At 36.8% G+C, this 22,502-nt stretch overlaps 1 protein-coding gene across 6 annotated transcripts in view; it reads right to left on the bottom strand.

The window, feature by feature from the left end:
• Positions 1-4,547: 4,547 nt before the first annotated feature.
• Positions 4,548-22,502, bottom strand: part of PDZRN3 (PDZ domain containing ring finger 3) — a 346,386-nt gene continuing 328,431 nt past the window's right edge. For all 6 annotated transcript variants that reach the window (XM_053720879.1, XM_053720880.1, XM_053720883.1 and 3 more), the window contains 4 exons: positions 17,297-17,359; positions 10,903-11,004; positions 9,064-9,180; positions 4,548-6,990 (listed from right to left, as the gene is read on the bottom strand). In XM_053720879.1, coding sequence (XP_053576854.1) covers positions 5,437-6,990; positions 9,064-9,180; positions 10,903-11,004; positions 17,297-17,359 — 1,836 coding nt within the window. In that variant the 3' untranslated portion in view covers positions 4,548-5,436. The remainder of the gene's footprint in view (positions 6,991-9,063; positions 9,181-10,902; positions 11,005-17,296; positions 17,360-22,502) is intronic.

Raw genomic sequence — 22,502 nt, 5'->3', positions numbered from 1 at the left:
TACTTATATTAATATTCATAGTGTTAGTTATGCAAAACTGTGGTATGGGTAATAAATGGATTATCTATATTTTTAAACAATAATAATTCTGGTGTAGACTGTCCCTTTAAACAAAAATCACATTTTCCTGCCCTAAGAAAAATAAGCATTATAAGTGAGAAATGCCGGAAAAAAAATGTTGCGCATTTAGGCCTAGATTTAGAGTTCGGCGGTAAAAGGGCTGTTAACGCTCCGCGGGCTTTTTTCTGGCCGCACCATAAATTTAACTCTGGTATCGAGAGTTAAAACAAATGCTGCGTTAGGCTCCAAAAAAGGAGCTTAGAGCATTTTTACCGCAAATGCAACTCTCGATACCAGAGTTGCTTACGGACGCGGCCGGCATCAAAAACGTGCTCGTGCACGATTCTCCCATAGGAAACAATGGGGCTGTTTGAGCTGAAAAAAAACCTAACACCTGCAAAAAAGCAGCGTTCAGCTCCTAACGCAGCCCCATTGTTTCCTATGGGGAAACACTTCCTACGTCTGCACCTAACACTCTAACATGTACCCCGAGTCTAAACACCCCTAACCTTACACTTATTAACCCCTAATCTGCCGCCCCCGCTATCGCTGACCCCTGCATTACAGTTTTAACCCCTAATCTTCCGCTCCGTAAACCGCCGCAACCTACGTTATCCCTATGTACCCCTAATCTGCTGCCCTAACATCGCCGACCCCTATGTTATATTTATTAACCCCTAATCTGCCCCCCACAACGTCGCCGACACCTGCCTACACTTATTAACCCCTAATTTGCCGAGCGGACCTGAGCGCTACTATAATAAAGTTATTAACCCCTAATCCGCCTCACTAACCCTATAATAAATAGTATTAACCCCTAATCTGCCCTCCCTAACATCGCCGACACCTACCTTCAATTATTAACCCCTAATCTTCCGATCGGAGCTCACCGCTATTCTAATAAATGTATTAACCCCTAAAGCTAAGTCTAACCCTAACACTAACACCCCCCTAACTTAAATATAATTTACATATAACGAAATAAATTAACTCTTATTAAATAAATTATTCCTATTTAAAGCTAAATACTTACCTGTAAAATAAACCCTAATATAGCTACAATATAAATTATAATTATATTTTAGCTATTTTAGGATTAATATTTATTTTACAGGCAACTTGGTATTTATTTTAACTAGGTACAATAGCTATTAAATAGTTAAGAACTATTTAATAGCTACCTAGTTAAAATAATAACAAATTTACCTGTAAAATAAATCCTAACCTAAGTTATAATTAAACCTAACACTACCCTATCAATAAAATAATTAAATAAACTACCTACAATTAACCTAACACTACACTATCAATAAATTAAATAAACACAATTGCTACAAATAAATACAATTAAATAAACTAGCTAAAGTACAAAAAATAAAAAAGAACTAAGTTACAGAAAATAAAAAAATATTTACAAACATAAGAAAAATATTACAACAATTTTAAACTAATTACACCTACTCTAAGCCCCCTAATAAAATAACAAAGCCCCCCAAAATAAAAAATTCCCTACCCTATTCTAAATTAAAAAAGTTACAAGCTCTTTTACCTTACCAGCCCTGAACAGGGCCCTTTGCGGGGCATGCCCCAAGAATTTCAGCTCTTTTGCCTGTAAAAGAAATCATACAATACCCCCCCCCCAACATTACAACCCACCACCCACATACCCCTAATCTAACCCAAACCCCCCTTAAATAAACCTAACACTAATCCCCTGAAGATCTTCCTACCTTGTCTTCACCATACCAGGTTCACCGATCCGTCCTGGCTCCAAGATCTTCATCCAACCCAAGCGGGGGTTGGCGATCCATAATCCGGTGCTGAAGAGGTCCAGAAGAGGCTCCAAAGTCTTCATCCTATCCGGCAAGAAGAGGACATCCGGACCGGCAAACATCTTCTCCAAGCCGCATCTTCTATCTTCTTCCATCCGGTGCGTAGCGGGTCCATCTTGAAGCAGGCGACGCGGATCCATCCTCTTCTTCCGATGTCTCCCGACGAATGACGGTTCCTTTAAGGGACGTCATCCAAGATGGCGTCCCTCGAATTCCGATTGGCTGATAGGATTCTATCAGCCAATCGGAATTAAGGTAGGAATTTTCTGATTGGCTGATGGAATCAGCCAATCAGAATCAAGTTCAATCCGATTGGCTGATCCAATCAGCCAATCAGATTGAGCTCGCATTCTATTGGCTGTTCCGATCAGCCAATAGAATGCGAGCTCAATCTGATTGGCTGATTGGATCAGCCAATCGGATTGAACTAGATTCTGATTGGCTGATTCCATCAGCCAATCAGAAAATTCCTACCTTAATTCCGATTGGCTGATAGAATCCTATCAGCCAATCGGAATTCGAGGGACGCCATCTTGGATGACGTCCCTTAAAGGAACCGTCATTCGTCGGGAGACATCGGAAGAAGAGGATGGATCCGCGTCGCCTGCTTCAAGATGGACCCGCTACGCACCGGATGGAAGAAGATAGAAGATGCGGCTTGGAGAAGATGTTTGCCGGTCCGGATGTCCTCTTCTTGCCGGATAGGATGAAGACTTTGGAGCCTCTTCTGGACCTCTTCAGCACCGGATTATGGATCGCCAACCCCCGCTTGGGTTGGATGAAGATCTTGGAGCCAGGACGGATCGGTGAACCTGGTATGGTGAAGACAAGGTAGGAAGATCTTCAGGGGATTAGTGTTAGGTTTATTTAAGGGGGGTTTGGGTTAGATTAGGGGTATGTGGGTGGTGGGTTGTAATGTTGGGGGGGGGGTATTGTATCTTTTTTTTTACAGGCAAAAGAGCTGAAATTCTTGGGGCATGCCCCGCAAAGGGCCCTGTTCAGGGCTGGTAAGGTAAAAGAGCTTGTAACTTTTTTAATTTAGAATAGGGTAGGGAATTTTTTATTTTGGGGGGCTTTGTTATTTTATTAGGGGGCTTAGAGTAGGTGTAATTAGTTTAAAATTGTTGTAATATTTTTCTTATGTTTGTAAATATTTTTTTATTTTCTGTAACTTAGTTCTTTTTTATTTTTTGTACTTTAGCTAGTTTATTTAATTGTATTTATTTGTAGCAATTGTGTTTATTTAATTTATTGATAGTGTAGTGTTAGGTTAATTGTAGGTAATTGTAGGTAGTTTATTTAATTATTTTATTGATAGGGTAGTGTTAGGTTTAATTATATCTTAGGTTAGGATTTATTTTACAGGTAAATTTGTTATTATTTTAACTAGGTAACTATTAAATAGTTCTTAACTATTTAATAGCTATTGTACCTAGTTAAAATAAATACCAAGTTGCCTGTAAAATAAATATTAATCCTAAAATAGCTACAATGTAATTATAATTTATGTTGTAGCTATATTAGGATTTATTTTACAGGTAAGTATTTAGCTTTAAATAGGATTAATTTATTTAATAAGAGTTAATTTATTTCGTTAGATAAAAATTATATTTAACTTAGGGGGGTGTTAGTGTTAGGGTTAGACTTAGCTTTAGGGGTTAATACATTTATTAGAATAGCGGTGAGCTCCGATCGGAAGATTAGGGGTTAATAATTGAAGTTAGGTGTCGGCGATGTTAGGGAGGGCAGATTAGGGGTTAATACTATTTATGATAGGGTTAGTGAGGCGGATTAGGGGTTAATAACTTTATTATAGTAGCAGTGCGGTCCGCTCGGCAGATTAGGGGTTAATAAGTGTAGGCAGGTGTCGGCGACGTTGTGGGGGGCAGATTAGGGGTTAATAAATATAATATAGGGGTCGGCGGTGTTAGGGGCAGCAGATTAGGGGTACATAAGGATAACGTAGGTGGCGGCGCTTTGCGGTCGGAAGATTAGGGGTTAATTATTTTAAGTAGCTGGCGGCGATGTTGTGGGGGGCAGATTAGGGGTTAATAAATGTAATACAGGGGTCGGCGGGGTTAGGGGCAGCAGATTAGGGGTACATAAGTATAACGTAGGTGGCGGTCGGAATATTAGGGGTTAAAATTTTTAATCGAGTGGCGGCGATGTGGGGGGAGCTCGGTTTAGGGGTACATAGGTAGTTTATGGGTGTTAGTGTACTTTAGGGTACAGTAGTTAAGAGCTTTATAAACCGGCTTTAGCCAGAAAGCTCTTAACTCCTGCTATTTTCAGGCGGCTGGAATCTTGTCGTTAGAGCTCTAACGCTCACTGCAGAAACGACTCTAAATACCAGCGTTAGAAAGATCCCATTGAAAAGATAGGCTACGCAAATGGCGTAGGGGGATCTGCGGTATGGAAAAGTCGCGGCTGTAAAGTGAGCGTTAGACCCTTTAATCACTGACTCCAAATACCAGCGGGCGGCCAAAACCAGCGTTAGGAGCCTCTAACGCTGGTTTTGACGGCTACCGCCGAACTCTAAATCTAGGCCTTAGTGAGTAAATCCGAAGTGGCAATTGCATTTAGCAGCATTTATATCTTTGCAAACAAATTGACCCAGCAGAATCAAGGTAAAAACAAAAATATAAGACTACTATATAGTGGATACAAAACAATAATTTATTTTTCTTCTTGACAAATTTGTAACTATGATTTTATGAAATTGGATTTCTCTGTCCGTACAAACAATTCTACAAAAACAAACAGTTGACTTTAAGAAACATTGGACAAATCGCAAATGTAGTTTTCCCTCTTTCTCTCTTAAGCAAAAGACCTGTTCATGCTAAAAAAGCACAGTGCAGGATGTATTCATAATAAACATGCTTTAAGGTGCATGTTGAATAGTGTTCATTTTATATAAAATTTGAATCTTTATTAAAAAAAACAAAAAACTTTTTTTTTGATTGTTGAGAATAGTACAGATTGTTGACATAATAAAATGTTACATGATATGCAAAATCCTGCTATTGTAAATACTGATAAATAAGAATGCAGATATAAAATAACAGAACATGAAAGTAATATCACAAAATACATTTTTTAATAAAATATAACCTTACATTAACAGTTATTTCTGTTTTTTTTCAGACAAAAAAAAAATTGTTAATTTTATTTTTTTATGAAAAGAGAACTTAGATATTACTTGTAGATTTTTGGCATTCAGAATTTTAATAACTAAATAAAATAAAGTCAATATTCCAAAAGGGTGCAAGATGTGTGGTAAATGTATTTACTGTTAGAGGGATAAGCTGAGAGTTGCATTGCAATTATTTGCTTGCCCCATCTCACAGCAACATGTGAATATACAAAATGTTGTCACCCAAAGATGAAAAATAAACTAAAAAAAAAATATATATTAACATGGTGACAATAATTATTTAATATTTACAGAAAAACTCTTGCCACATTTAACGAGGCGGGGGATTCTACCTCAAAGGTAGTTTTTTTGTTTTTTATTTACATTTCTTCTTTTATCTCTCTCTCAAAATTATACAGTTGTGACTGACAGTAGGGAATTATACACCCGCGTTCCATCGGGAGACTTAGTGCCGTGAGTCAATAGTTCTTGGATGGTCATCCAGTTGTCGAAAATCTTTTTGTTCCTCTTCTTCATCATCTTTTTGTGGCTGAGGTCGATGATACTGACCTCTTTGTTGTCTTCGGTGGTCTGCTTCTCCTTTAAACAATCCAGCCTGCTTTGCATCATAAATTCCCTTCTCTTCCGCTGTTCGGTGGCTTTGCGTATGTGCTGCTTGCGCTCTTCCTTGCTCCAATAACGTCCCATTTTCATCTCACTGATTGCATCATCATCAGTTGTCATTCCACTACGCTCTTCCTTAATCTTTATAGCCCTTTCTCTCAACAGTTTGTCTCTTACTGGCCTCTTTGTGATATAACGTGTGCCATCGCTTCGCACCTTCACTTTCCATTCCATTCTTGGTTCTGTATTATTAGAAAGATCTTTACACATGCTGACCAAACTCATCTGACTCTGTGCATATTCTACCGCTGACTTTTGCTGGATTAGTTGCATGTAACTCTGATAGTGCTGTGCATGTGCAGGGATGTGGGCATGCTTATATGGTGAGTGGCGATACGGTGGTGCAAACGTGTTGGACAATTTTTCTGATTCAGATTGATTTTTGCCCACATCACTGGTTTTTCGGTCTTTGTCATCCGTTTCTTTATTTGAGCCAACATCCTTAGCAGGGTAGTTGTATCTAGCTGGACTGGACTCCCTACTATCAGAACTAAGTCGTATGTTTTTCTGAGAAGCATTATGAACAACATTGCTAGCTGCCCCTTCAACATTGGGGCAGTTAAGGGCATCAGCTGTCCTACGGAGTGAGTTGTCTGGTGATATCTCTAGAGTCAGTGGGGTGCTACGACAACTTTCTCCAGTATTGTAGGCACTTGAGCTATCTTTGTCTGATTTTTCTGGCAGTTCTGTAATATCTGAAAGTTCATGTCTACGCACATCAATGCTTGTATTGTAATTGCGGAAACCACTATTATGAAGCATCCATGACTCTCTATATTGCTCTTTCAGCTGTTGCATTTTATGAGCACGTACAATATTTAAGCACTCAAGTTCAATGGTGTGCAATTCTTCATTTAGCATTTCCAACTCTCTGTCCACGCTGTCCTGGTCACTTTTGTTGGTATCCATAGTACTGCTGTAATAGCGACTGCGCTGATTGGCACTTTGCACTTGACACTTTAGTTCTAGAAGCTCTCTAAACCTCTCACACTCATCCATAGGGATCCCAAGAAAATCTGCATCTGTATAATCCGCTGATATGAAAGACTCATTACTGAACTGCATGTCTCCACTTCCAAGAGTATCTTGACTGTACATGAGCTTCTTCAGGCTTCCTAGTGTATTTGAGGATGTGGTATGGTCGTCACCATTGTTTTCCTGCTCTGAACTTTCGTCGTTCCTGGTGCTCTCATCAGTGCGTCCAACACCACTGTCCTTCTCCAGCTGGTTAGATAAAATTGTTGCAGTGTCTGTAGTTCCTCCATCTTCTTCAAGCTTTTTCTACAAGAACATATAGATAGAAAAGTAAGTATGGGAGATACGTTAAATATAGATAGAAGAACAAATATAGAATGTATTAGAAGGTACCTTTTACAGTAAACACCTTGTAATTGCAAGACATTTATGTTGTGTTGCTATAGAATAATATATCAGCCAAGTCTTAACGTTTTTAAAACTAATTTACATTCCTTTTACTTCAATTATTTTTTTATAGCCAAACTCCACCTACAATTTGCCTTATTTGGAGGAGCCAATCTGGGTTTTAGTTTGCCGACAACAAAGCTAGTCACTGTCATGAAGTTAGTATAAAATGCATTGTTTTGCAGTTGTTATCTGATAAACACAATTATGGAAAGAAATGTAGCAGAGTTGGCTTTGAGAATTCAGCAGATGTATTTACATTTCTGAGAAAGCTAAATTACATAAAAAGAGAGCAAAATAAATAATGAAAGTAAATTGCAAAGTTGTTTCATTACACATAACAACATTTTATACAAAAATATCAAGGTGTTTACTGCTCTTTTAAAGAACAGTATTATAATATGTTAAGGGATAAATAATGAATATGAAAAAAACAATATTATTTACATATATATATATATATATATATATATATGTGTGTGTGTGTATTTAATCAATAGTAAAGCAGTCACCAAGGTGTCAGGAACAAAGTAGATAAATAAATAAAAACACAGTAGAACAGCACTGATGGCACTTTTTAAAACAAACCAAAGTGGTAATGTGGGGCCATAGCCGGTTCCTCAAATATTCATACTATATTTGTCTATTAAAGGGACACCAAACACAAGTGTTTTCTTTAATGATTCAGATAGAGAATACAATTTTAAGCAACTTTCTAATTTTCTCCTATTATACATTTTTCTTCGTTCTCTTGCTATCTTTATCTGAAAAAGCAGGACTGTAAGCTTAGGAGCCAGACCATTTTTGGATCAGCACCTGGGTAGCACTTGCTGATTGGTGGCTACATTTATCCATCAATCAGTAGGCGCTGAACCAAAAGTGAGCCAGCTCCTATGCTTACATTCCTGTTTTTTTCAAATAAAGATAGCAAGAGAATGAAGAAAAATGTATAATAGGAGAAAATTAGAAAGTTACTTAAAATTGCATGCTCTATCTGAATCATTAAAAAAAAGGGTTTTGTGTCCCTTTAAGCTATTTGTTTTTGTAAAAAGTCAAGTGAGTGCATTCCCTGTTCTTTAATTATACTTACATACACATTCTTTTTAAAGTCTACAAGGAGAGTACACCTTTTTATTGTTATTATTGTTATTATCAGTTATTTGTGGAGCGCCAACAGAACCCACAGCGCTAACCTTTAATGTGTTCTTCTGATTAGCACTACCAACCCAGATTTTGTTTTCCTTTTCAGTATTCATCACTTCCATTCGAATGTCTTTATTGTACAATTTGTATTACAAATTAAGCACAATGTTTAAAATAGATAAACCACATGTCTATTTTAGCAGATAGCCTGGCGCACTGATTCAACACTTTTGACCCAGTCTATGCAGCCAATCAGAGGCTGTATTGCCTGAGCTGTTCAGTTTAAAATAAAGTACCTCCCAGCCACAATCTTCTGCCTATAGATAGATGAGTTGATTTTATACACAGTTAAAAGATACATTTCTGTTTTTTAACATAGATTTGCACTAAAAATACAAGGAAGTGAGACTTTCCATGACCCTGTAACCAGGGCTTGGATAACTATGCCAGTTACATAGTTGGAAACGCAGTGATATTTTCTTTTCTGGAGGAAATTTTAATAATGCCTTCATAGATAAACCTTCAAATACCCCAAAGAAACAGACAATTATGTAAAGTTGTACTAGATTTAAGACAAAGTTACTTTAAAATAATGGATTTTCAGACGTCAAAATGTATTGAGTCTCTCTAGTGAATATTTAATGAAAACTTTTGACAAATATCCCTACTATCTATAAATGCATAAATCCATTAAGCAGCTGGTTAGTTTAATAAATGTAATGAAAGTTCAGAATTTGAATCTCAGATCTGACAAGACATTGACAAAGTAGTTTAAGAGAATTGCATTACCTGTTGGAGCACATTGGCCGTAAATTGCATTGCCTGGTTATGCTGTTCCTCCAGCATGTCCATGTGTAAATCATCTAGAAACTCATTTCTGTCATCGTCGATCCAACTTTCATCCAGCTGTGTAAAGGGGGGACAACCAAAAATATGTCATCAAAGTGTTGCCATGGAAACAGAACCTCAAAGCAATCTGTAAGGTACAGGATCCTACATCTCTTTCACATAAGTAAGGCCTCCTCAAGAGAATCCTCAATTTACAAGGATCACAGAATCACCGTGTATTACAAAAGAACATTTAATTTTCTTTTCCAGCTAATATAATGATCTTTTTTCTGGTCTCATTACAATGCATCTATTGAGCTCTTTATTTTTCCTAGCAGTGGTTTGCTGCTGCCAAAGGGAGATTAGAATTATTGTGTATTACATTTTACTGTTGTATAATGTAGTTATCTCAGCACCAGAGATGAGTGAATGTCTTCATTATCGGAATTTAATATTTTACTTAATTTCCCACATGACATTTCTTTAGCACCCTCAAATGTCTTTATAAAACATATACTAACAATATATTTTCTTAAACTAATTTCATGCATTATTTAAAAATGCCTCATTCGCACTGAATGTACAATATTATGTGTGAGTTGACTGTCGAATATTCTGTTGAGTGTGACATTCAATGCCACATTTCAATATTTTAATATTCAATTTAATACAACATTTAATATTCAAATCCTGCTGCTTTGAGAATCAACCTTTGACTGTTACATTTCTTTAATTCAAAATTGAATATCAAAATTGAATGGCTTGAACATTCAGAAAAAAATATTTTGACCAAATTCAAACAAAGATGATGTGAGCTTCAAATAAATAATTTTTAGAATATTGGCTTATCAATCTAGGTTTTAATATTCTTAGGTCTCCCTATTTAGCAACTCATTTTTTATTATCAAAAATGTATTTCCATTTAGAAATATAAAGAAAATAAATAAATATCCCTTCAAATTCACAAAATGTTCATGTAATAAAAATATATCCAATTATTGTTAAAACAATAGATTAATTATGAGCTGGTTAGCTACATTACTCTTTAAATAATGAACTCTACAGGAAGTGGAGGGATTTTTGTCTTCCAATTGGAAAATTGTTTAAAAATGTATGTTCTATATGAATCATAAAAGAAAAAAATTATGGTTTCACATTCCTTTTAAAGGGATACTAAACCCATTTTTTTCCTTTTATGATTCAAATAGAGCATGTCATTTTAAGCATATTTTAAATTTACTCCTATTATCAAATTTTCTTTGTTCTCTTGCTATCATTATTTAAAAAAAACAGAAATGTAAGCAAAGCAGCCGGCCCATTTTTGGTTCAGGACCCTGGCTAGCGCTTGCTGATTGGTGGCTACATATATCTACCAATCAGCAAGCGCTACCCACGTGCGGAACCAAAAATGGGCCGGCTGCTAAGCTTATATTTCTGCTTTTTCAAATAATGATAGCAAGAGTATGAAGAAAAATTCATAATAGGAGTAAATTAGAAAGTTACTTAAAATTGCATGCTCTATCTGAATCATGAAATAAAAAAAAATGGGTTTAGTATACCTTTAAGTAATTGTAATAACTTACTCACTATGAATATAGATATGTCATTTGGAAATAATAATTATAATTGAGTATGTTTTTGCTCCGTCATTACATTATTATTCAGTAAATTATTACCAGATTGCTTAGGGTGAACAACCAGTTGTTGTATAGCTAAGTTACATAACAAATGAGATAAATTATGTTAATTAGTTAATTATTGCCCAAAAACCCAATCACAAACAGACTAAAAACACAATACCTGCAATTCAGGCCTTGCTACAAGCAAGAATACATTTCTTGTGTCTTCACTTGTAAGTAGGGCCACCGCTTCTTCATGGTTGTGAACATCAATTCCATTAATCTGAAAGATACAAAACATATTCCCATGACTCAAGATCAATAACTCTTTTATAATTTATAAATAATAAGTATTTATTAACCGGAGGGAGCCATTCTTTCTTAAAGTCTAATGGAAAATTAAAAACCCGGTTGCCGAACATTTTGTCACTGGTGGCCACAATATCTGTCAACTCAGGTTTCAGATTATCGACCACATTGGCACCCCTAGAAGGGTTGGAGACAGGGAGTTATATTTAAAACAAAAATAAATGTTTTGGATAGATCAATTAGATACCCCTACAGGATTAAATAGGAATTTTGATGTAACAATTTTTCTATGAAGTTAGAATGTTAAACACATAGATACATTTTGATCTTGGATATTCTAACAATATTTTTAATTTTTTTATTTGATCTCTATTTGTGATATAACATGTCATATTGGGAACTGCATTTCACATTGTGTATATACTAAGCAATAATATTTGTGTTTGTATAATGGCCTCATTATATTATTGCACAGGTGTGTTGTCAAGGGGCGTGGCTATTTGCACCTGTCCCTATTTAAGAGTGATGTATTCTCAGTATGTGTACTGACATGACTAAGGACTGAGGTCCGAAACGTTGTCTCGGTTTTGTGCACCTTGGTGTCTAATACATTTCTGTATTATCCATGAACTTTTTGAAGTGTTGAGTGCTGGTGTCTCCTTGGACTATGTATCATATCTATGGGACTAAGTGTGGAGTCTCAGACAGATTTGCACCTATTTATCTGATGTGCTGCTCCTTTTTCTACGTTTAAAGTCTAATGGACCCAGGAATTTTATGGTTGATGTAGATTTCTTTTTTTAATACATAAATATGTCGGTCGTAACACTCCTGCTGACTATGTGGCAATGAAATCCTTAGATGTAAATTAAAATAAAAAGATTTTAGCTTAAAGGGTCAGTAAACACCTTTGAGATGTATTATATAAAATATTTAGTTATGCATAATGAAACAACTTTGCATTATATTTTGATTATTTATTTTTCCTTCTTTCCGTGTACTTTTGATCTGAAAATTGGGCGATAGTGGGTGGAGTTTGGCTATTGAAAAATAATTTCAGTAAAAAGGAAGTTTATTTGTTTTAAAAAATTAACGCCTAGATTTAGAGTTCTGCGTTAGCCGTCAAAAGCAGCGTTAAGGGGTCCTAACGCTGCTTTTTACCGCCTGCTGGTATTTAGAGTCAGCCAGGAAAGGGTCTAACGCTAACTTTCCTGCCGCAACTTTTCCATACCGCAGATCCCCTTACGCCAATTGCGTATCCTATCTTTTCAATGGGATCTTCCTAACGCTGGTATTTAGAGTCTTGGCTGAAGTGAGCGGTAGACCCTCTACCAACAAGACTCCAGCCGCAGAAAAAAGTCAGGAGTTAAAGGGACAGTATACACTCATTTTCATATAACTGCATGTAATAGACACTACTATAAAGAATAAGATGCACAGATACTGATATAAAAATCCAGTATAAAACTGTTTAAAAACTTACTTAGAAGCTGTCAGTTTGGCTCTGTTGAAAAGGTAGCTGGAAAGCCCACTGCAAGTGACAAATAAGACACTCCCCCCCCTCCCCCTTCTTTTGCATATGAAAAGACCCTTTACACAAACAGGAGCAAGCTGGAGTAGGTAGTCGAGCGTATTCACATAAAACTTTGGGGCTTGGTTAGGAGTCTGAAAATCAGAGCAATGTTATTTAAAAATAAGCAAAACTATACATTAATTTAAAAAAAAAAACTTTATGGGCTATATAAATAGATTATCTACAAAACATTTATGCAAAGAAAAAATGAGTGTATAATGTCCCTTTAAGAGCTTTCTGGGCTAACACCGGTTTATAAAGCTCATAACTACTGTGCTCTAAAGTACACTAACACCCATAAACTACCTATGTACCCCTAAACTGAGGCCCCCCCACATCGCCGCCACTCTAATAAAAATTTTTAATCACTAATCTGCCGACCGCACACGGCCGCCACCTACATTATCCCTATGTACACCTAATCTGCTGCCCCTAACATCGCCGACACCTACATAATATTTATTAACCCCTAATCTGCCCCCCCCAACGTCGCCGCTACCTTACCTACACTTATTAACCCCTAATCTGCCGACCGGACCTCGCCGCCACTCTAATAAATGTATTTACCCCTAAACCGCCGCACTACTGCCTCAAAAAGCCTATAATAAATAGTATTAACCACTAATCTGCCCTCCCTAACATCTGCGACACCTAACTTCAAGTATTAACCCCTAATCTGCCGACCAGACCTCGCCGCTACTCTAATAAATGTATTAACCCCTAAAGCTAAGTCTAACCCTAAACCCTAACACCCCCCTAAGTTAAATATAATTTTTATCTAACAAAATAAATTAAATCTTATTAAATAAATTATTCCTATTTAAAGCTAAATACTTACCTGTAAATAAACCCTAATATAGCTACAATATAACGAATAATTACATTGTAGCTATTTTAGGATTTATATTTATTTTAGAGGCAACTTTGTATTTATTTTCACTAGGTACAATAGCTATTAAATAGTTAAGAACTATTTAATAGCTACCTAGTTAAAATAATTACAAAATTGCCTGTAAAATAAATACTAACCTAAGTTACAATTAAACCTAACACTACACTATCAATAAATAAATTAAATCAATTAACTACAAGTACCTACAATTAAATAAACTAAACTAAATTACAAAAAAAAAAAACACTAAATTACAAAAAAATAAAAAAAATTACAAGAATTTTAAGCTAATTACACCTACTCTAAGCCCCCTAATAAAATAAAAAAGCCCCCAAAATAAAAAACATTCCCTACACTAATCTAAATTAAAATAGTTAACAGCTCTATTACCTTACCAGCCCTTAAAAGGGCTTTTTGCGGGGCATGCCCCAAAGAAATCAGCTCTTTTTCCTGTAAAAAAAACATACAATACCCCCCACATTACAACCCACCACCCACATACCCCTAATCTAACCCACCCAAACCCCCCTTAAAAAACCTCCAGAGGGTCCGAAGTCTTCATCCAGACGGCATGTTCTATCTTCTTCCATCCGGAGCGGAGCGGGTCCATCTTGAAGCAGCCGGCGTGTATCCATCCTCTTCTTCCGACGTACTAACACTGAATGAAGGTTCCTTTAAATTACGTTATCCAAGATGGCGTCCCTCAAATTCCGATTGGCTGATAGGATTCTATCAGCCAATTGGAATTAAGGTAGAAAAAATCTGATTGGCTGATTGAATCAGCCAATCAGATTCAAGTTCAATCGGATTGGCTGATCCAATCAGCCAATCAGATTGAGCTCGCATTCTATTGGCTGTTCTGATCAGCCAATAGAATGCAAGCTCATTCTGATTGGCTGATTGGATCAGCCAATCCGATTGAACTTGAATCTGATTGGCTGATTCAATCAGCCAATCAGATTTTTCCTACCTTAATTCCGATTGGCTGATAGAATCCTATCAGCCAATCGGAATTCGAGGGACATCATCTTGGATGACGTCATTTAAAGGAACCTTCATTCGGTGTTAGGACGTCGGAAGAAGAGGATGGATTCACGCCAGCTGCTTCAAGATGGACCCGCTCTGCTCCGGATGGAAGAAGATAGAAGATGCCGTCTGGATGAAGACTTCGGACCCTCTGGAGGACCTCTTCTGGCCAGGCAAAAGAGCTGATTTCTTTGGGGCATGCCCCGCAAAAAGCCCTTTTAAGGGCTGGTAAGGTAATAGAGCTGTTAACTATTTTAATTTAGATTAGGGTAGGGAATTTTTTTTATTTTGGGAGGCTTTGTTATTTTATTAGGGGGCTTAGAGTAGGTGTAATTATCTTAAAATTCTTGTAATCTTTTTTTATTTTTTGTAATTTAGTGATTTTTTTTTTTATAATTTAGTTTAGTTTATTTAATTGTAGATACTTGTAGTTAATTGATTTAATTTATTTATTGATAGTGTAGTGTTAGGTTTAATTGTAACTTAGGTTAGGATTTATTTTACAGGTAATTTTGTAATTATTTTAACTAGGTAGCTATTAAATAGTTCTTAACTATTTAATAGCTATTGTACCTAGTTAAAATAAATACAAAGTTGCCTGTAAAATAAATATAAATCCTAAAATAGCTACAATGTAATTATTCATTATATTGTAGCTATATTAGGGTTTATTTTACAGGTAAGTATTTAGCTTTAAATAGGAATAATTTATTTAATAAGATTTAATTTATTTTGTTAGATAAAAATTATATTTAACTTAGGGGGGTGTTAGGGTTTAGGGTTAGACTTAGCTTTAGGGGTTAATACATTTATTAGAGTAGCGGCGAGGTCTGGTCGGCAGATTAGGGGTTAATACTTGAAGTTAGGTGTCGCAGATGTTAGGGAGGGCAGATTAGTGGTTAATACTATTTATTATAGGCTTTTTGAGGCAGTAGTGCGGTGGTTTAGGGGTAAATACATTTATTAGAGTGGCGGCGAGGTCCGGTCGTCAGATTAGGGGTTAATAAGTGTAGGTAAGGTAGCGGCGACATTGGGGGGGGCAGATTAGGGGTTAATAAATATTATGTAGGTGTCGGCGATGTTAGGGGCAATTAGCTTAAAATTCTTGTAATTTTTTTTATTTTTTTGTAATTTAGTGTTTGTTTTTTTTGTAATTTAGTTTAGTTTATTTAATTGTAGGTACTTGTAGTTAATTGATTTAATTTATTTATTGATAGTGTAGTGTTAGGTTTAATTGTAACTTAGGTTAGTATTTATTTTACAGGCAATTTTGTAATTATTTTAACTAGGTAGCTATTAAATAGTTCTTAACTATTTAATAGCTATTGTACCTAGTTAAAATAAATACAAAGTTGCCTCTAAAATAAATATAAATCCTAAAATAGCTACAATGTAATTATTCGTTATATTGTAGCTATATTAGGGTTTATTTACAGGTAAGTATTTAGCTTTAAATAGGAATAATTTATTTAATAAGATTTAATTTATTTTGTTAGATAAAAAAATATATTTAATTTAGGGGGTGTTAGGGTTAAACTTAGCTTTAGGGGTTAATACATTTATTACAGTAGCGGCGAGGTACGAGATTAGGGGTTAATACTATTTATTATAGGCTTTTTGAGGCAGGAGTGCGGCGGTTTAGGGGTTAATAAATTTATTATAGTGGCGGCGAGGTCCGGTCGGCAGATTAGGGGTTAATAAGTGTAGGTAAGGTAGCAGCGGCGTTGGGCGGCAGATTAGGGGTTAATAAATATAATATAGGGGTCAGCGATGTTGTGGGCAGCAGATTAGGGGTACATAGGTATAATGTAGGTTGTGGCGGTGTCCGGAGCGGCAGATTAGAGGTTAATAATAATATGCAGGGCTCAGCAATAGCGGGGGCGGCAGATTAGGGGTTAATAAGTGTAAGGTTAGGGGTGTTTAGACTCGGGGTACATGTTAGTGTGTTAGGTGCAGACTTATTGAGTGTTTCCCCATAGGAAACAATGGGGCTGCGTTGGGAGCTTAACGCTGCTTTTTTGCAGGTGTTAGCTCCCTTTTTGGAGCCTAACGCAGCCCTTCAGAGAACTCTCAATACCAGCGTTATTTAAAAGGTGCGGGGGGAAAAAAAACACGCGTAGCTAATGCACCCCTTTGTCCGCAAAACTCGAAATCTAGGAGTACGTTTTGTCTGATATGTTATTCTATAGCAACACAACAGATACGTGTTTACTGTCCCTTTAAGAGCACTTAATAGGTTTCCACACTGTAAGTATGTTATGAAGCAGAGATTTAACCGATTAATTAATCTTATGTGCTGTGGTTGAGCAAAAGGTTATGCAGCAGTGATTTAAATCCCTGCTTCATAACATACTGGAAACCTATTAAAGTGCTCTTAAAAGGGACAGTAAACACCTCGAAATTATAAGATATTTCTGTTGTGTTATAGAGTAACATATCAGCCAGAAAATCATTAATACATTTTACTAGAAGTATTTTTGCTAATGAAACTATATTGCAAAAATGCTTATATTTTAAATTGAAATGTACCCATGCAATTTCATTTTTGATGTTTCTATCCCTTTAATCCCCTTCATAAGCTCTGAGTAAGCTCTGAGTGTCACTGCAGTAATCAAACCCCTTGATTACACTGTGTCCTTCAAAATAAATGTTATAACTCATCTACAAATGATACACAGAGACAAAAATGAAAATTTCCACTGTACATTTTTCTCTAGGAATAATTAGAGAGTTTAAGGGAATAAACGTAATAGATAATAATAATAAATTACTTACTTGTATTATACGATCTCCTTCTCTGATCCGACCATCTTTAGCTGCTATGCTATTTGGATCAATCTAAAAAAAAAGAAAGATATGAAACGTAAAGTTAATTTTCTATCACAAATTACGCTGCTGCCAACTGCTTCTTATTTTTGTGCACGTATATTTGTATTTTTTATCTATATCGTGATGTGTTAACCAATTATAAGGCTGCATTGGTTTTAAAGGGACAGTCAAGTCAAAACTAAACTGTCATGATTCAGATAGAGCTCACAATTTTAAACAACTTTCCAATTTACTTTAATTAACTAAGGCCTAGATTTGGAGTTTGGCGGTAAAAGGGCTGTTAACGCTCCGCAGGCTTTTTTCTGGCCGCACCATAAATTTAACTCTGGTATCGAGAGTTCAAACAAATGCTGCGTTAGGCTCCAAAAAAGGAGCGTAGAGCATTTTTACTCGTGCACGATTCTCCCATAGAAAACAATGGGGCTGTTTGAGCTGAAAAAAAACCTAACACCTGCAAAAAAGCAGCGTTCAATGGGGCAGCGTTCAGCTCCTAACGCAGCCCCATTGTTTCCTATGGGGAAACACTTCCTACGTCTGCACCTAACACTCTAACATGTACCCCGAGTCTAAACACCCCTAACCTTACACTTATTAACCCCTAATCTGCCGCCCTCGCTATCGCTGACCCCTGCATTATATTATTAACCCCTAATCTGCCGCTCCGTAAACCGCCGCTACTTACATTATCCCTATGTACCCCTAATCTGCTGCCCTAACCCCGCCGACCCCTATATTATATTTATTAACCCCTAATCTGCCCCCCTCAACGTCGCCGACACCTGCCTACACTTATTAACCCCTAATCTGCCGAGCGGACCTGAGCGCTACTATAATAAAGTTATTAACCCCTAACCCGCCTCACTAACCCTATCATAAATAGTATTAACCGCCTAATCTGCCCTCCCTAACATCGCCGACACCTACCTTCAATTATTAACCCCTAATCTGCCGAGCGGAGCTCACCGCTATTCTAATAAATTGATTAACCCCTAAAGCTAAGTCTAACCCTAACACTAACACCCCCCTAACTTAAATATAATTTACATCTAACTAAATAAATTAACCCTTATTAAATAAATGATTCCTATTTAAAGCTAAATACTTACCTGTAAAATAAATCCTAATATAGCTACAATATAAATTATAATTATATTATAGCTATTTTAGGATTAATATTTATTTTACAGGCAACTTGGTATTTATTTTAACTAGGTACAATAGCTATTAAATAGTTAAGAACTATTTAATAGTTACCTAGTTAAAATAATAACAAATTTACCTGTAAAATAAATCCTAACCTAAGATATAATTAAACCTAACACTACCCTATCAATAAAATAATTAAATAAACTACCTACAATTACCTACAATTAACCTAACACTACACTATCAATAAATTAATTAAACACAATTCCTACAAATAAATACAATTAAATAAACTAGCTAAAGTACAAAAAATAAAAAAGAACTAAGTTACAAAAAATAAAAAAATATTTACAAACATAAGAAAAATATTACAACATTTTTAAACTAATTACACCTACTCTAAGCCCCCTAATAAAATAACAAAGCCCCCCAAAATAAAAAATTCCCTACCCTATTCTAAATTAAAAAAGTTACAAGCTCTTTTACCTTACCAGCCCTGAACAGGGCCCTTTGCGGGGCATGCCCCAAGAATTTCAGCTCTTTTGCCTGTAAAAGAATAAATACAATACCCCCCCAACATTACAACCCACCACCCACATACCCCTAATCTAACCCAAACCCCCCTTAAATAAACCTAACACTAAGCCCCTGAAGATCTTCCTACCTTGTCTTCACCATCCAGGTATCACCGATCCGTCCTTGCTCCAACATCTTCATCCAACCCAAGCGGGGGTTGGCGATCCATCATCCGGTGCTGAAGAGGTCCAGAAGAGGCTCCAAAGTCTTCCTCCTATCCGGCAAGAAGAGGACATCCGGACCGGCAAACATCTTCTCCAAGCGGCATCTTCGATCTTCTTCCATCCGGTGCGGAGCGGGTCCATCTTGAAGCAGGCGACGCGGATCCATCCTCTTCTTCCGATGTCTCCCGACTAATGACGGTTCCTTTAAGGGACGTCATCCAAGATGGCGTCCCTCGAATTCCGATTGGCTGATAGGATTCTATCAGCCAATCGGAATTAAGGTAGGAATTTTCTGATTGGCTGATGGAATCAGCCAATCAGAATCAAGTTCAATCCGATTGGCTGATCCAATCAGCCAATCAGATTGAGCTCGCATTCTATTGGCTGATCGGAACAGCCAATAGAATGCGAGCTCAATCTGATTGGCTGATTGGATCAGCCAATCGGATTGAACTTGATTCTGATTGGCTGATTCCATCAGCCAATCAGAAAATTCCTACCTTAATTCCGATTGGCTGATAGAATCCTATCAGCCAATCGGAATTCGAGGGACGCCATCTTGGATGACGTCCCTTAAAGGAACCGTCATTAGTCGGGAGACAACGGAAGAAGAGGATGGAGCCGCGTCGCCTGCTTCAAGATGGACCCGCTCCGCACCGGATGGAAGAAGATCGAAGATGCCGCTTGGAGAAGATGTTTGCCGGTCCGGATGTCCTCTTCTTGCCGGATAGGAGGAAGACTTTGGAGCCTCTTCTGGACCTCTTCAGCACCGGATGATGGATCGCCAACCCCCGCTTGGGTTGGACGAAGATGTTGGAGCCAGGACGGATCGGTGATACCTGGATGGTGAAGACAAGGTAGGAAGATCTTCAGGGGCTTAGTGTTAGGTTTATTTAAGGGGGGTTTGGGTTAGATTAGGGGTATGTGGGTGGTGGGTTGTAATGTTGGGGGGGGGGGTATTGTATTTATTCTTTTACAGGCAAAAGAGCTGAAATTCTTGGGGCATGCCCCGCAAAGGGCCCTGTTCAGGGCTGGTAAGGTAAAAGAGCTTGTAACTTTTGTAATTTAGAATAGGGTAGGGAATTTTTTATTTTGGGGGGCTTTGTTATTTTATTAGGGGGCTTAGAGTAGGTGTAATTAGTTTAAAATTGTTGTAATATTTTTCTTATGTTTGTAAATATTTTTTTATTTTTTGTAACTTAGTTCTTTTTTATTTTTTGTACTTTAGCTAGTTTATTTAATTGTATTTATTTGTAGGAATTGTGTTTAATTAATTTATTGATAGTGTAGTGTTAGGTTAATTGTAGGTAATTGTAGGTAGTTTATTTAATTATTTTATTGATAGGGTAGTGTTAGGTTTAATTATATCTTAGGTTAGGATTTATTTTACAGGTAAATTTGTTATTATTTTAACTAGGTAACTATTAAATAGTTCTTAACTATTTAATAGCTATTGTACCTAGTTAAAATAAATACCAAGTTGCCTGTAAAATAAATATTAATCCTAAAATAGCTATAATATAATTATAATTTATATTGTAGCTATATTAGGATTTATTTTACAGGTAAGTATTTAGCTTTAAATAGGAATCATTTATTTAATAAGAGTTAATTTATTTCGTTAGATGTAAATTATATTTAAGTTAGGGGGGTGTTAGTGTTAGGGTTAGACTTAGCTTTAGGGGTTAATCAATTTATTAGAATAGCGGTGAGCTCCGCTCGGCAGATTAGGGGTTAATAATTGAAGGTAGGTGTCGGCGATGTTAGGGAGGGCAGATTAGGGGGTTAATACTATTTATGATAGGGTTAGTGAGGCGGGTTAGGGGTTAATAACTTTATTATAGTAGCGCTCAGGTCCGCTCGGCAGATTAGGGGTTAATAAGTGTAGGCAGGTGTCGGCGATGTTAGGGAGGGCAGATTAGGGGGTTAATACTATTTATGATAGGGTTAGTGAGGCGGGTTAGGGGTTAATAACTTTATTATAGTAGCGCTCAGGTCCGCTCGGCAGATTAGGGGTTAATAAGTGTAGGCAGGTGTCGGCGACGTTGAGGGGGGCAGATTAGGGGTTAATAAATATAATATAGGGGTCGGCGGTGTTAGGGGTAGCAGATTAGGGGTACATAGGGATAACGTAGGTGGCGGCGCTTTGCGGTCGGAAGATTAGGGGTTAATTATTTTAAGTAGCTGGCGGCGACGTTGTGGGGGGCAGGTTAGGGGTTAATAAATGTAATACAGGGGTCGGCGGGGTTAGGGGCAGCAGATTAGGGGTACATAAGTATAACGTAGGTGGCGGTCGGCAGATTAGGGGTTAAAAATTTTAATCGAGTGGCGGCGATGTGGGGGGAGCTCGGTTTAGGGGTACATAACATAATTTATGTAAGAACTTACCTGATAAATTCATTTCTTTCATATTAACAAGAGTCCATGAGCTAGTGACGTATGGGATATACATTCCTACCAGGAGGGGCAAAGTTTCCCAAACCTTAAAATGCCTATAAATACACCCCTCACCACACCCACAAATCAGTTTAACGAATAGCCAAGAAGTGGGGTGATAAGAAAAAGTGCGAAGCATATAAAATAAGGAATTGGAATAATTGTGCTTTATACAAAAAAAATCATAACCACCACAAAAAAGGGTGGGCCTCATGGACTCTTGTTAATATGAAAGAAATGAATTTATCAGGTAAGTTCTTACATAAATTATGTTTTCTTTCATGTAATTAACAAGAGTCCATGAGCTAGTGACGTATGGGATAATGACTACCCAAGATGTGGATCTTTCCACACAAGAGTCACTAGAGAGGGAGGGATAAAATAAAGACAGCCAATTCCTGCTGAAAATAATCCACACCCAAAATAAAGTTTAACAAAAAACATAAGCAGAAGATTCAAACTGAAACCGCTGCCTGAAGAACTTTCCTACCAAAAACTGCTTCAGAAGAAGAAAATACATCAAAATGGTAGAATTTAGTAAAAGTATGCAAAGAAGACCAAGTTGCTGCTTTGCAGATCTGGTCAACCGAAGCTTCATTCCTAAACGCCCAGGAAGTAGATACTGACCTAGTAGAATGAGCTGTAATTCTTTGAGGCGGAGTTTTACCCGACTCAACATAGGCAAGATGAATTAAAGATTTCAACCAAGATGCCAAAGAAATGGCAGAAGCTTTCTGGCCTTTCCTAGAACCGGAAAAGATAACAAATAGACTAGAAGTCTTACGGAAAGATTTCGTAGCTTCAACATAATATTTCAAAGCTCTAACAAC

This window comes from Bombina bombina, chromosome 7 (genome assembly GCF_027579735.1).
Source record: "Bombina bombina isolate aBomBom1 chromosome 7, aBomBom1.pri, whole genome shotgun sequence".
Taxonomy (NCBI): domain Eukaryota; kingdom Metazoa; phylum Chordata; class Amphibia; order Anura; family Bombinatoridae; genus Bombina; species Bombina bombina.
Note: the sequence above shows the minus strand (reverse complement) of the source record. Positions and strands in the feature narration are given on the sequence as shown.